The sequence below is a fragment of the Rhinoderma darwinii genome, chromosome 12 (assembly GCF_050947455.1).
Source record: "Rhinoderma darwinii isolate aRhiDar2 chromosome 12, aRhiDar2.hap1, whole genome shotgun sequence".
Taxonomy (NCBI): domain Eukaryota; kingdom Metazoa; phylum Chordata; class Amphibia; order Anura; family Rhinodermatidae; genus Rhinoderma; species Rhinoderma darwinii.
This window is the reverse complement of record NC_134698.1, coordinates 35,948,564-35,962,022: the sequence shown is the minus strand read 5'-3', so window position 1 is coordinate 35,962,022 and position 13,459 is coordinate 35,948,564. Positions and strand designations below refer to the sequence as shown.

The 13,459-nt window shown below is 39.2% G+C and overlaps 1 protein-coding gene across 4 annotated transcripts in view; it reads left to right on the top strand.

Annotated features, from left to right (window-relative positions):
- Positions 1-8,388, top strand: part of GEMIN2 (gem nuclear organelle associated protein 2) — a 160,660-nt gene extending 152,272 nt beyond the window's left edge. For 3 of the 4 annotated variants that reach the window (XM_075844680.1, XM_075844679.1, XM_075844677.1), the window contains one exon: positions 8,128-8,388. In XM_075844680.1, coding sequence (XP_075700795.1) covers positions 8,128-8,212 — 85 coding nt within the window. In that variant the 3' untranslated portion in view covers positions 8,213-8,388. Of the gene's footprint in view, positions 1-7,303; positions 7,351-8,127 lie in introns of all 4 variants that reach the window. The other variant, XM_075844678.1, reaches the window with a different exon arrangement.
- The last annotated feature ends 5,071 nt before the right edge of the window (positions 8,389-13,459 follow it).

Here is a 13,459-nt window from a genome sequence, read left to right as displayed (position 1 = left end):
TCGAAACTGCGATACTGTTTCGATACCGTGCACCCTTAAATGGTTCAATCCCGTTAATTCATGTATGTCGATACTAAGCTGTGCGGCCGCACAGCTAAGTATAGTAACACATAAATGTATGAGAGTGGGGCTGCGGCTGTGTGATAGTCATTGCCCCGCTCCAGAGTTCTGACAAGTGCGCGCGTGGTCAGCACGAGGTAATGCGGATGGCGCTGCACTAATGAGCGGCGGCACTGAAGACAGAACATTGCAAAACACCCCCATGTCTTCATTGCCTGCATCGCCTCTCATTAGTGCAGCGCCGGCCGCATCACATCATGCTGACCGCGCACACACTTATTGTCAGTAGCGGGCCAATGGCTGTATTGCACAGCCGCAGCTCCGCTCTAACGGCGGAGATCAGAGAAACCTCTTATCTCCGCCACTATTCGCTTGAATGGTGCGATCAAAGCTGACCGCAGCATTCAAAGGGTAAATGAGAAGGGGGGATGCCCTTTGGAAAGCGCCACAGGGAATCCCTGTGACTGATCGAGGGACATACCATATGTGGGCAGACAGCCCAGGGTCCATTGAAGGACCAAAGGGCTGTCTACACAGGCAGTTGTTAGGACATACCTCAGTATGTCCTAACAGGAAATATGGTCAAACAATGGGAACTCTATTGACTCTTTCCCCATCTCCCTCCACGCCTATTCTTATTGATAATACTAATGATGGGAGCACAGCCTTGGTTCCGTTTCTAACGTCCCTGTTTGTGCCTACCAACGCCAACCAAGAAGTAGAAACATTCACATCCACATCCACCTTGAATAGCAAACCTTTTTTTTAGAGAAATGACTTGCAGATCACCATAAGCCTATAATATCGCCCCGAACAATTCTGCACACCTCTCCCTTACGGGAATAGACCATGAAAGATTTGTTTCCTATAATGAACATCAAAAAAAGAAATATCGCTATCGAGGTAACCGAGGAGGCAAAAAGGAATAACCTCGTTGTCTACTGATACTTCAATTTTCAACTTATCTAAATATAATATCAAATATGATGAACTCTCATTATTACAAAAAGGACTTTCTTTTTGTCCGAACTCCACGGGCAATTTTTTAATTTTGTTTCTAGATCTTCATAAATCTACAATTAAACTTACTCTCAATAGACATTTAAAACTACTGTCTGCAAAAACAAATACAGATATACCTAACACTGACTCCTTGGAATCCGCCATTCGAGATACCGACTCTTACAGACCTACTGAATTCAAACCTAAATCAAAATTCTACCCGGTAGAAAATCAGGGCAATTTTATATCTACCTTCCATCAGCTAGTAGCCAAGGATTTTGAACAATATAGAATTTTGCATAAAGACAACCTTACGAAAAAAGAACATCTAGCCATTAATTCTCTGAGAAATAACAAGGATATTATTATCCGATCGGCTGACAAAGGAGGGGGCATAGTCGTACAAAATACTGCAGACTATGAAATGGAAGCTCTGAGGATACTGTCAGATTCCAACTATTATACACCACTATCCAATGATCCTACAGTCACAATTGTGGACAAAGTGAAAACTCTCATCAATTCGGCTCATACCTCCTATATCTTAACTAAAAAAAGAAAAGAACTATCTTGTCCCACCAAATGTACAGATACCATTTACCCAAAGTACATAAAACCTTAACTGATCCCACTGGTAGACCAATTATCTCCGGAATCCACTCCCCCACCTGCCGACTATCCCATTATTTAGATTTACAATTGCAAAAATATGTTCCAGAACTACCCAGTTATCTCAAAGACTCCACCCAATTGATGTATTGAAACATCTAAACTATGAATCCGATTTTAATTATTATCACTCTCGATGTAGGAGCACTATATAGTAATATTAAGCATGATTTAGGTCTATCCAGTTTAAAGGCGGTTCTAGCCAGAGATCCTGACATGAAAACCCAATAAGCAGATTTTATTCTCAATAGTATGGAATTGATCTTAGAAAACAATGTTTTTAATTTCAGGAATACGTTATACCATCAAACTAGGGGTACAGCCATGGGGACAAGGGTTGCACCCAGCTATCCTAATTTATTTATGGAAGAATTCGAAAATCAATTTATCCAGAACTCCCCCTGGGCGAATTCACACATATTCCTCTATAAAATATATATTGATGACCTATTACTCTTGTGGAAGGGGGATATACAGGGAGCTTCTCTTTTTTGTGAATCCCTAAATCTAAACACTTGGCGTCTCACTTTTACCAGCACTATTAATAAGTCCGAAATAGAGTTCCTCGATCTCCATGTCTCTTTTGAACACAACCATTTTATTACACGTACCTTTTTTTAAAAAGTTTACACCTTGACTTCCATTACCACAAATGGATTCAAAATATCCCGTACAGCCAATTCAAAGTTCAGTCACAGTCTTTGGTACAGTTTTTCCTAATTCTTTTGAAGTCACCAATTCTCAAAAAACATTTCAGAGAGAGATTATCCCGGACAACTACTAACCCATGTCATTAATAAAACAAAAGACCTAACTCAGGAAGAGTGTTTGGTGTCAAAATCCTCAATAAATTTGTCCGACCAAAAGAAACCTCCAAAGAGTGAGGAGAATCTGAATTTTATAACCACTTTTAATATAGCACATAGCAAAATACGTAGTACCCTAATCAAACATTGGCACATTCAACAACTTGATCCTTATCTTGGGGACACACTTCCTACTAAACCTTTAGTGATGTTCCGTCGAGCTTCAACACTTAAAAATGTATTGGCTCCTAGCAGAGTCCGTCAATGGACCATCCCTAATCATCCAGTTTCCCTAGTATTGAATAAGGGGAGCTTCAAATGTGGTAGAAAAAGATGCCTATGCTGTAATAGTATTAAACCTAAAATAACAACCTTTTCTTCCGTCCATTCAGGGAAAACTTTTGAGATTAAACATCATCTTACCTGTAAATCTAAAACGGTCATTTATCTATTACAATGCTCTTGCCCATTCCAATACATCAGGAGCACTACACAGCCCCTACATTGTAGGTTAAATAAACACTGATCCAATTGCATGAAAGGTTTCATGCAACATAGTATATCGAGGCATTGTACATTGCAACACAACAAAGACTTTAATTGCTACACCATTATACCCATAGACTTTGTGGACCCAACAAGGAATAATAGTCTTGACACCCTGAACAAACGTGAAGTGTATTGGATGTATAAATTAAACACTTTCAGTCCCACAGGTATCCTTACCGAAACTATAATATAACATAAACCTATAAATAAATCTCTGCTGGAATCAACTCTGACTGCGATATTCCCCCCTTTCTGTTATGTGACGGTCAACGTGAGAACAAATAAACACACACTGTTTTGTGTAAATAAATGTACCTGACGAATACCGACATTTGAAACTGACATTTAATACATATCAATATTTGATATTCTCTGTGCTACCATACGTCAATACTATAGTGTTGATATCACCATAAAATAAGTATATTCCACTCACTTGCCTTCCACGGACGGCAGTCTAGTGTGGGGAAGTTAATTCTCCGTTGGAAAGTGGTTCCTTCTTTGTCGTCCATTTCAGTCTTCCTTCTCCTGGGTGATCCCTTGGGTTGTCTTGAGGGGTTTGCACTTCGTCCGGACGGCCCCATTGGGATGGCCATGTGACCACCAAATGACGTAGCTAAAATGCCCAAGTAGATACTATCATGTCCTTTCCAGCAAAGACTTGCTAGACAAGTGAGGCTCTTTTATAAAGAACCAGACCAATAAAGCTTTCAAATAAATCGCTTCTGTGTGCGCATATCGTAGATAAGCAGCTTTCTCAAGGTGTTATTGCAATTAGATGAGTTGCGCGTGAGATACCATGTCATAATTTTCTTTTAAAAAAATCCCCATACACTTATTGTCGATTTTGATTTTATCTCCTTCATTTCTATAATTTTTGACCGCAATCAATATTGACAGTTCACACTGAGCGTTTTTTTGTCACGCTAACGCTCATGTTTCCTGTCTAACTTTCTTTTAAATTTTAATAAGGTGAACACCGTTGAATATCCATTTGCCTATCTGTCTATTCACACTAAACACCTGCTAATAGTAAATGTTACAATTGCTAATGCTTTGAATTGTGTGTTCTTTTATCAAATGTATTGCTCTGGTTTTATCTTTGGATGTATGAACTCTGACCCTGAGCCTCCTTGTGAATCCACGACGGGCTATATATCCTCAGTCGGGGCGAGATATCTTCATTGTGTTTTTATTTGGCCTGATGAAGAGTCTGGTCCGGTCTGGAAACGCGTAGCATTCCCCCTGATGTATTTTAAAAACACAATAAATAGTTTAAGATCTTTACCGTAGCAGTCCAGGATCTTATTGAGATCTCCACCAGAAGCTCTTTGCCCAAGGGAGCCTATTCGTTTTATTTAATTGATTTTGGGAGGATCAGCGCCATCCAGTGGGATTTAATTTTTTCTACCGATTTATCCACAACAGGCTAAAGTACTGGCATATAAATATGCCAGTACATTAAAAGTTTAAAAATAAAAAAGTAAAAAATAAATAAAGTAATGTTACATTTAAAAAAATTTTTTACATAAACATTAAAATAAGTCTCAAAACATAAAATACGCATATTCGGTATCGTCGCGATCGTAATAAATTTATAGCATCATTTATGTTTATGCTGTTACAAAAATAAAACAAACTGCTTACTTTCACTTATTAATGTGAGGCACGTGGTATTATCCATTTTGAACCTCCATCTGCCTCACGTTAATAGTAATTATGTACTTCGCACATTAACCCAATGTTGTCCATTATGACTGAGGAACATGATGGGGTTAATTACTATTAATGTGAGGCACATGGAGGTTCAAAATTAATACCACGGGCCTCACTTCAGAAAATGCAAGAACTTTTTTTATTATTACTATTATTGTTGGCAAGAGTATTGTTTTGGTATCTAGTATTGCAATACTACACGAAGTATCGGTATCGAAGTTCAAATTCTGACAACCCTAGAAACAAGTTGCATAATTACATGACCAAACATCCGGCGTGAAGCTCAAGTGATGGACTGTCCCTGTTCCATTTCCCATTCTGTCTCGGTGACTTACTGCCGGGTATAGGTTCTTTATTCAGGATAGAAATGTTCCATTGACGTAGCAGAGAAACCCCGTCGGAGGGAGTAGCGATTACATGTGTAAGAACCATTCCTGGAAACTATGACCTTGACCGGGAAACCCCACTTAGAGAGCACAATCTCAAGTATAAGTGCCAAAGGGATCGGTTGAAATTGCTTACGTAACATTCAAGTAGAAGCAGATCCGGGTAGATTGAGACGTGTATAGAGATCTGGAGGTTTCCCCAAAGTCCAATCCAAGGGGGTAAACATAGGAACTAGATGGAGTTTTGTAGGGTATGCATCATCCATTTAATAATAGCAGTAGTCAGAGGTACATCATCCGGTATATCCGCTATTCCCGGCAACTCTGTTGTTGTGAGCCGTACCTCATGGGGTGTCATAAAGTACGGGAGATTATTATTTTTTTATTTTTTTTATATATATATATATATATCTCAGCTGGGCCCATGCTGTTTGGGGAGGAGGAGGCAGACCGGTTTGCTCCCCACTTCCAAGGTCCAGACACCTCTTCCATCCTGTCCTGTGAGTCACCATCCCTGTCCACAGACTGACCTGATCCAGCCGATTGTGTCTGGGGGTGCCGAGCGTCCTTCTCAGTTAGTAAGCCAGCGCCATCTTGGGAGCAGCCCACCGCGGAAAAGTTGTCAGGGAGCTTTTTCGGTTGGCGTCTCCTGGTCATGGTCCACATCTATAGCGGGCAGGTCTAGGAGACTTGAGAGAGAAAGAATGGAGTGCAATAACAGGCCAAATGTCGCTGTGAGCTGCAGTAGTGCTACTTAGTAAGCAGGAGAGTGTTCACTACACCGCCATCTCAGTCAGCAGCAGGATCTGCCCCCCATATGTGTAAAAAAAAAGTAATAATTTGACTTCATTTTGTAAGGGTTTTTTATTTTGTTTTTTTACCTGCAAGATTTATTTATTATAAACTTTTTTAACTTTTCATTTTAGTCCCACTAGAATACTTCACTATGCGATCATTTGACCGCTTTTATAACAAACTGCAATATTTCTGTATTACAGTGTATTATTTGTTCAGCCCCCAGCTGCCATTATCCATGGGCACACCTGTGATCGCATCGCAGATGTGCCAATGGGATAAGAGAGGGAGCCCCCTCCCTCTCAAACCACTTAGATGTTGCTGTCGCTTCTGATTTTGATCCCGCCGGCTAAAGTAGATGCCCGGCTGTCTTTAGACGCACGGGGCACCCGATCCGGGCTTATGCCCCAGCGCCTTAAGAAGGCGGCGCTGTAACATAAACACCCTTAAGTGCTGCCACGAAAACACGTATGGGCGGTTGTTAAGGGGTTAATACAGATAGTATATTGGAAAACTTTTTATTATGCAACAAATATATAATTTGCTGAATGCGGACAACCCCTTTAACGCTTGGCCCTTAGGGCTTGTCCTCACACAAATGTAATTGCTGCAGAAAATGTCTACAGCAATTCCGTTGAAAAACGCAGACATTCCTCTGCAGCAAAAACGCACAATTTCCTGCGGGTTTTACGGCAAAAAAACGTTGTTTTTTGCTGCGTTTTTCACAATGTTAGGAGATGGTGACGTCTCCTCTGAAAAACGCAGCAATTCTAGCCACTTTCCACAGCAGGAATTAGCATGCTGCAGTACGAAAAATACGCATCGCATGTCAATTGCTGCTCGGAATTCTTATGCAGCATGTGGATGAGATTTGTTAAATCTCATCCACTATGCTGCTACTGTATTCTGCTGCGTTTTTTTTGTCCGGAAGAAAAGCGGCAATTCCGCAGCGTGTGGATGAGCCCTTAAAATGGAGGTTTACGCGCACTGTGATTTTGTGTAACTCTAGATCCTGACCAATTATTAGGAGAGTGTCTGGTTACTTACTTTGACTTGTCTTTGTATTTTACAAAAGACTTGTACTTGTAATTGTACTTTATTTTCTTATTTTAAGTGGCTGTATATAGCTCTTATTCCTGTTTGATATGCAATTGATATAATACCGTACTGTGACTTCTGCTGCATACATTATTTTTTGTTCAATAAAATGAATTTGAAAAAAATAAAAATAAAAAAATATTTTATAATGTCATGGAAGTAGATTTTTTCAATTCGTCCTGCTTGGTATTTATTTTTTTTTTTTCATTTTTCCTTACGCAGGTATTTTGAGCAACAAGATCTAGCCGATGCCAGTGACCCATCTTGATGTAATACGACTACTTGCCCTCCTCCCTTTTTCTCTCCACAGCAATACCTATACCCAAGCAAACTTCCTTCCATTAATTGGTGCACCAACTATCTATTTCTTTTGAAATTTATGGCCTCCTTCACGCACACAATTTTCTGGCAATTTTAGCTGCATCAAAAAAAGCTTCTAAAAATGCTAGCGTTATTAAAATGTAACAAGCGTAGTTTTAGTGGCGTTTTTGGTGGCATTTTTTATTTGGTGTCACTTTGTACATGGTTTTGTTTGTTTTCTTTCTTTCTGGTGTTTTTTAAGACTTCTAGAGTAGCCTATGGGGAAAACGCCTGAAAAACCGCCCAAAAAAAAATGCCACTGACTACAAAATTGCCTAAAAAAACAACACAAACTAAAGCACAGTTGCGTCTAGTGTATTTTATATTTTACTATAGACCTTAACGTGACATCTGGTCGCACTAAAGAAAAGCAGCACAAAACACAGCAAAACGTTGTTTGTGAATCCACCCTAACAGAGAAGTGGCAGTTTATTGCGCTTAATTGAACTTGCAGCCTGAAGAACATTGGAGTATCATACATTCAACAATTGCACATTAAAATCGTCCGGGTCAATGGAGATCAATGAACACTTGGCTTTCTGATTCAAAGACTCAAAAAATCCTCAATGCTGCTCTATACTTTTATTTTACCATTTACTACATATATTGGATAAAATTAGAGTGAGTTTTAAGTGCCTAAACGGTTTTGGAAACCATATGTTCATACCTTTTTAACTCTCCTGCAGTGAACCCATTTTCCGCCAGCAGGACTTGCATGGATTTCTTGTTGGGACGGATGTGGCTGAAGCAACCTGTAGCATGGAAAACTGAACCGACTCATTTTATAGACATTTATTTGTATTATTCAATATTTCTTACTGTTCTGTGTACATGTATCTTTTCCTCTGCAAGTAAGTTAAGTTATTTTATGTATGCAATATATGCTAAAATTTCTTGAACTGTCCGTTTCCCCCATTAAAGACAATGTTATGTGCATCCTATGCAAATACATTTCTATAGAGTATTTTTCTTTGCAAAAATGTGCATTAACTTTGTAATGCGGTGGCAGTGAATAATTGCCTTGGGTATAATTTAAAACCGTAGTTCCAAATACTTTGGTTGTAGAGGCAATTGCAGAATTCACGTCATGGGTATGTTCAACTGTCTTTATGTGCATAAATGTTTTTTTCAATTGTATGGTTTGTGTTTAACGTCTATTTGCACTTTCGATCGTCAGATTAATGAGTTGCTTGCCTTTTTGAAATTATCTACTATTGAGAAAAATATCAAAACTAAAGCCCTCTTGTACACCCCTCCCTTTTTTTTTTCCCTGTATTCTTAAAAGCTTGTCTAGATACAGAATTTCAAGCATTTTTTTTGTGGCGTTTTTTATTTTATTACATTTGTAACATTAGTTTTTTTTCAAATTCTGTATGGAAGCCTATGGGAAAAAAAACTCCATACCCAGTGCATGCATTGCTTAAAAAAAAAGCCTCACTGACCCAACACAAAAAAAGCATTATTTGTAGATACCGGGATATAAATTGGTGTCATGGTTCGGCTTCAACTGCAAAGGGGAAACCTTTCCTCAACCTGTTGCAGGAAAAGTTTATGGGCCAGTTTGTATAAAACCCGACTAGAGGTCAAGCTCTGATGGATCTGGTCATTTCTAATCATGCAGAGCTTGTTGGGAATGTCAACTTACGTGAACACGGTTACCGAGGTTATCACAATATAGTTATGTTTTACATATACTGTAAAAAACAAACAGGCTGGGAGGGCAAAAACATTTAATTTTAAGAAAGCCAATTTCTCTAGGTTGAGGACTGCAATTCAAGATATAGACTGGGAAGAACGAATGTCAAATAATGGTACAAATGATTAATGGGAGATTTTCAAATCTGCTTTGGGTAATTATAGTGCAAAATGTGTTCCTATAGCTAACTAAAATTAAACCCCACATGGCTTACACCATCTGTGAAAAGGGCAATACATGTACATGACAAAAAAAAGTGCATTTGAAAAATACAAATCTGAGGGTACAGCTGTAGCCTTTTTAAATTATAAAGAGCTTAATAAAATTTGTAAAAAGGTAATAAAATCAGCAAAAATGAAAGGCAGGTGGCCAAGGATAGTAAAACAAATCCCCAAAAAATTCTTCAAGTATATAAATGCAAAAAAGCCAAGGTCTGAACATGTAGGACCCCTAGATAGTGGTAATAGGGAGTTGGTCACAGGGGATCAAGAGTTACTAAATGGGTTCTTTAGCTCTGCATATACAACAGAAGAAAGAGTAGCTAATGTATCAGTTGATATACTGTATTGGATGAATGTAGAGATGGTCCAAGCTAAATTGAACAAAATAAATGTACTCAAGGCCCCGGGACTAGATTGGTTGCATCCTAGAGTTCTTAAAGAGCTTAGTTGTTATTTCTGTCCCCCTCTTAATAATATTTAGAGATTCTCTAGTGACAGGTATTGTGCCAAGGGCAAATTTGGTGCCTATTTTCAAAAAGGGCTGTAGGTAATTATAGACCAGTAAGCGTAACATCCATTGTGGGGAAAATGTTTGAGGGACTACATACAGGATTATGTGACAAAAAATAGTATTATAAGTGACAGCCAGCACGGTTTTACTAAGGACAGACGCTGTCAAACCAACCTGATTTTGTTTTTATGAAGAGATGAGCAGAAGCCTAGACAGAGGGGCCGCTGTGGATATAGTGTTTTTGGACTTTGCAAAGGCATTTGACACTGTCCCTCATAGACGTCTAATGGGTAAATTAAGGACTATAAGTTTAGAAAGTATAGTTTGTAATTGGATTGAGAATTGACTCAAGGACAGTATCCAGAGAGTTGTGGTCAATGATGCATGCATCATATATCTTATGAGGAGCTACACTGGGGGAGTCACTTGTTGCGAAGGATCTGGGTGTACTTGTAAATCATTAACTAAATAACAGCATTCAATGTCAATCAGCTGCTTCAAAGGCTAGCAAGATATTGTCGTGTATTGAAAGAGGCATGGACTCGGGGGACAGGGATGTAATATTACCACTTTACAAAGCATTAGTGAGGCCTCATCTAGAATATGCAGTTCAGTTCTGGGCTCCAGTTCATAGAAAAGATGCCCTGGAGTTAGAAAAAATACAAAGAAGAGCAACGAAGCTAATAAGGGGCATGGAGAATCTAAGTTATGAGGAAATATTAAAAGAACTAAACCTATATAGCCTTGAAAAAAGACGACTAAGGGGGGGACATGATTAACTTGCATACATATATTAATGGCACATACAAAAAAATATGGTGAAATCCTGTTCAATGTAAAACCCCCTCAAAACACAAGGGGGCACTCCCTCCGTCTGCGAAAAAAAAAAAGGTTCAACCTGCAGAGGCGACGGGCCTTCTTTATTGTGAGAATTGTGAATCTATCGAATAGTCTACCGCTTGAGCTGGTCACAGCAGGGACAGTAGATGGCTTTAAAAAAGGCTTAGATAATTTCCTAGAACAAAAAAATATTAGCTCTTATGTGTAGAAATTTTTTTACTTCCTTTTTCCCATCCCTTGGTTGAACTTGTTGGACATGTGTCTTTTTTCAACCGTACGAACTATGTAACCCAAGAATGTCAGAAACTGAAGGGACTGATCTCAGAATCTTATGGACCTATGATTCACAACAGTTCCAAGTTAGAGAGGTTCTCCATACTTTCTGGGGCATTCTTAAAACTGTTTCCGATGTAAGGGGGTTTTTAGATGATAGACCAGCTATCTCTTATTGTAGAGGACATAATTTGAAGGACAGATTGGTCCAGAGCTGTATGAAACCAGTCACTCATCAAACATGAATGTCTAAGCCCCCAACAGGTAATTACTGTTGTGGTACTCATAAGGCCTGCAAATCTATCTCAGTGAGCAAATCTTATGCAAGTACTGCATCAGGTCGTACTTACAAAAATTATTACTTTATAAATTGCAAGAGGGTGTGGTATACCTGCTGACATGTAGCTGTGGGATTATGTGGGTAAAATCATTAGGGAGTTCCGCAGACTAATCAGGGACCACATCAATGACACTGAGAAGCGAGCGGATACCCCAATCTCACGTCCTATTTGGGATAAACATTGTAAATCTGATCGCTTGAGATTTCAAGGGATATAGAGTGTACGTCCCCATCCGAGAGGTGGTGATTGGAATAGACGTATTCTTCAACGAGAGGCACGCTGGATATTTGCGTTACAGATGGTTAAACCTGTGTTTACTTAATGATAATATCTCATTTACTTGCTTTCTATGAGTGTTTTGGTTGCACTCTGGATCAGTCTGTCCTGTTTTAACCCCTTAATGACCAGCATATTTTAAACCTTAATGACCAAGTCCTTTTTTAAATTTTTCCATCGTCGCATTCCAAGAGCTATAACTTTTTTATTTTTGCGTCGACATAGCTGTATTAGGTCTTGTTTTTTGCGGGACAAGTTGTATTTTTTAATAGCAGCATTCTGAGGTACATATTATTTATTGATTAACTTCTATTAACTTTTTTTGGGGGGGGGGGAATAGAAAAAAACTGACATTTCGCCACCCTTTTGCGCGTCCTAAATCTACGCCGTTTACCGTGTGGTATAAATAACAATACCTTTATTCAGTGGGTTGTTACGATTGCAACGATACCAAATTTGTATAGTTTTTGTATGTTTTACTACTTTTACACGCTTTTTTTTTTCAAAATTATTTGTTTTTGTGTCTCCATATTTGAAGAACCATAACTTTTTTTATTGTTCCGCCGATGCAGCTGTATGAGGGCTTTTTTTTTTGCGGGAAGACTTGTCGTTTTTATTGGTAAAATTTTGGAGTAGGTGCGAATGTTTGATCACTTTTTATCACTTTTTTTTTTAAGTCCGGATTCAAAGAAAACAGCAATTTTTCCATAGTTTTTTATTAAAAAATTTACGGCGTTCACCGTGCGGGTTAAATAATGTAATAGATTTATAGTCTGGGTCGTTATGGACGCAGCGTTACCAAATATGCGTGACTTTTTTTTGCTTTATTTTGGTTTTTTAATAGTAAAGCAGTTTGTAAGGGGAAAAAGTGCGTTTTTTTCTTTTTTTTTTTTTTAAATTAAACTTTTGTTTTACTTTTTTACTAGTCCCACTATCCCACTAGGGGACTTTAATATGCGATTCTCCGATCGCTATTATAATACACTGCAATCATTTTGTATTGCAGTGTATTACTGCCTGTCCGTTTAATAACGGACAGGCATCTGCTAGGTCATGCCTTCGGCATTCACTACAGGCAGACCTGGGGGCCTTTATTAGTCCCCCGGCTGCCATAGAAGACACAGACACTCGGCGATCTTATCCCTCTCTCCAAAACCACTCCGATGCGGTGCACGCTATTGAGCACCACATCTGAAGGGTTAAACGGGTGAGATCGATACTTACCCCCAGCCCTCGGTTACATCTGGCAGCTGAGAGCAGGGAGATTTGACAGCTGCCTGCTCTGTTTATATATCCTGATGCAGTGGCGTAAAAAGGCTTATGCATCAGAATAAAGCCTGTTAGTGACCGACGTGAAAAGGCGTATTAGCGGTCACTAAAGGGTTAACTGGTTGCCGACACAGGACGAAAATGCTCGTCCTGAGCGGCGAGTACTTGGCGCATTAGGAAGAGCATTCTCGTCCTGTGTGACAGCCGTCTATGATCGAGAGCGGGGCAACGGCTGTAATACACAGCCACGGCCCCGCTCTGACAGCGGAGAGGAGAGAAACATCCTTTGAATGCCGCGATAAAAGCTGATCACGGTGTTCAAGGAGAGGGGACTGCACTTTGATCGCGTCACAGAAGATAGCTGTGACGCGATCAAAGCCCACAACTTGTATGCCCAGACAGCCCAGGGTCTATTGAAGGACCCCAGGGCTGTCTGAACATATTTCCTGTTGTTAGGGCATACTGAGGTACACAGGCTAATGTACTAGCATATAGATCTATGCCAGTACATTACAGTTACAAAATAAAAATGATAAATCCCTTTATGGGATTAAAAAAAAAAGTTAAATGAATGTAAAAAAAATTAATGAT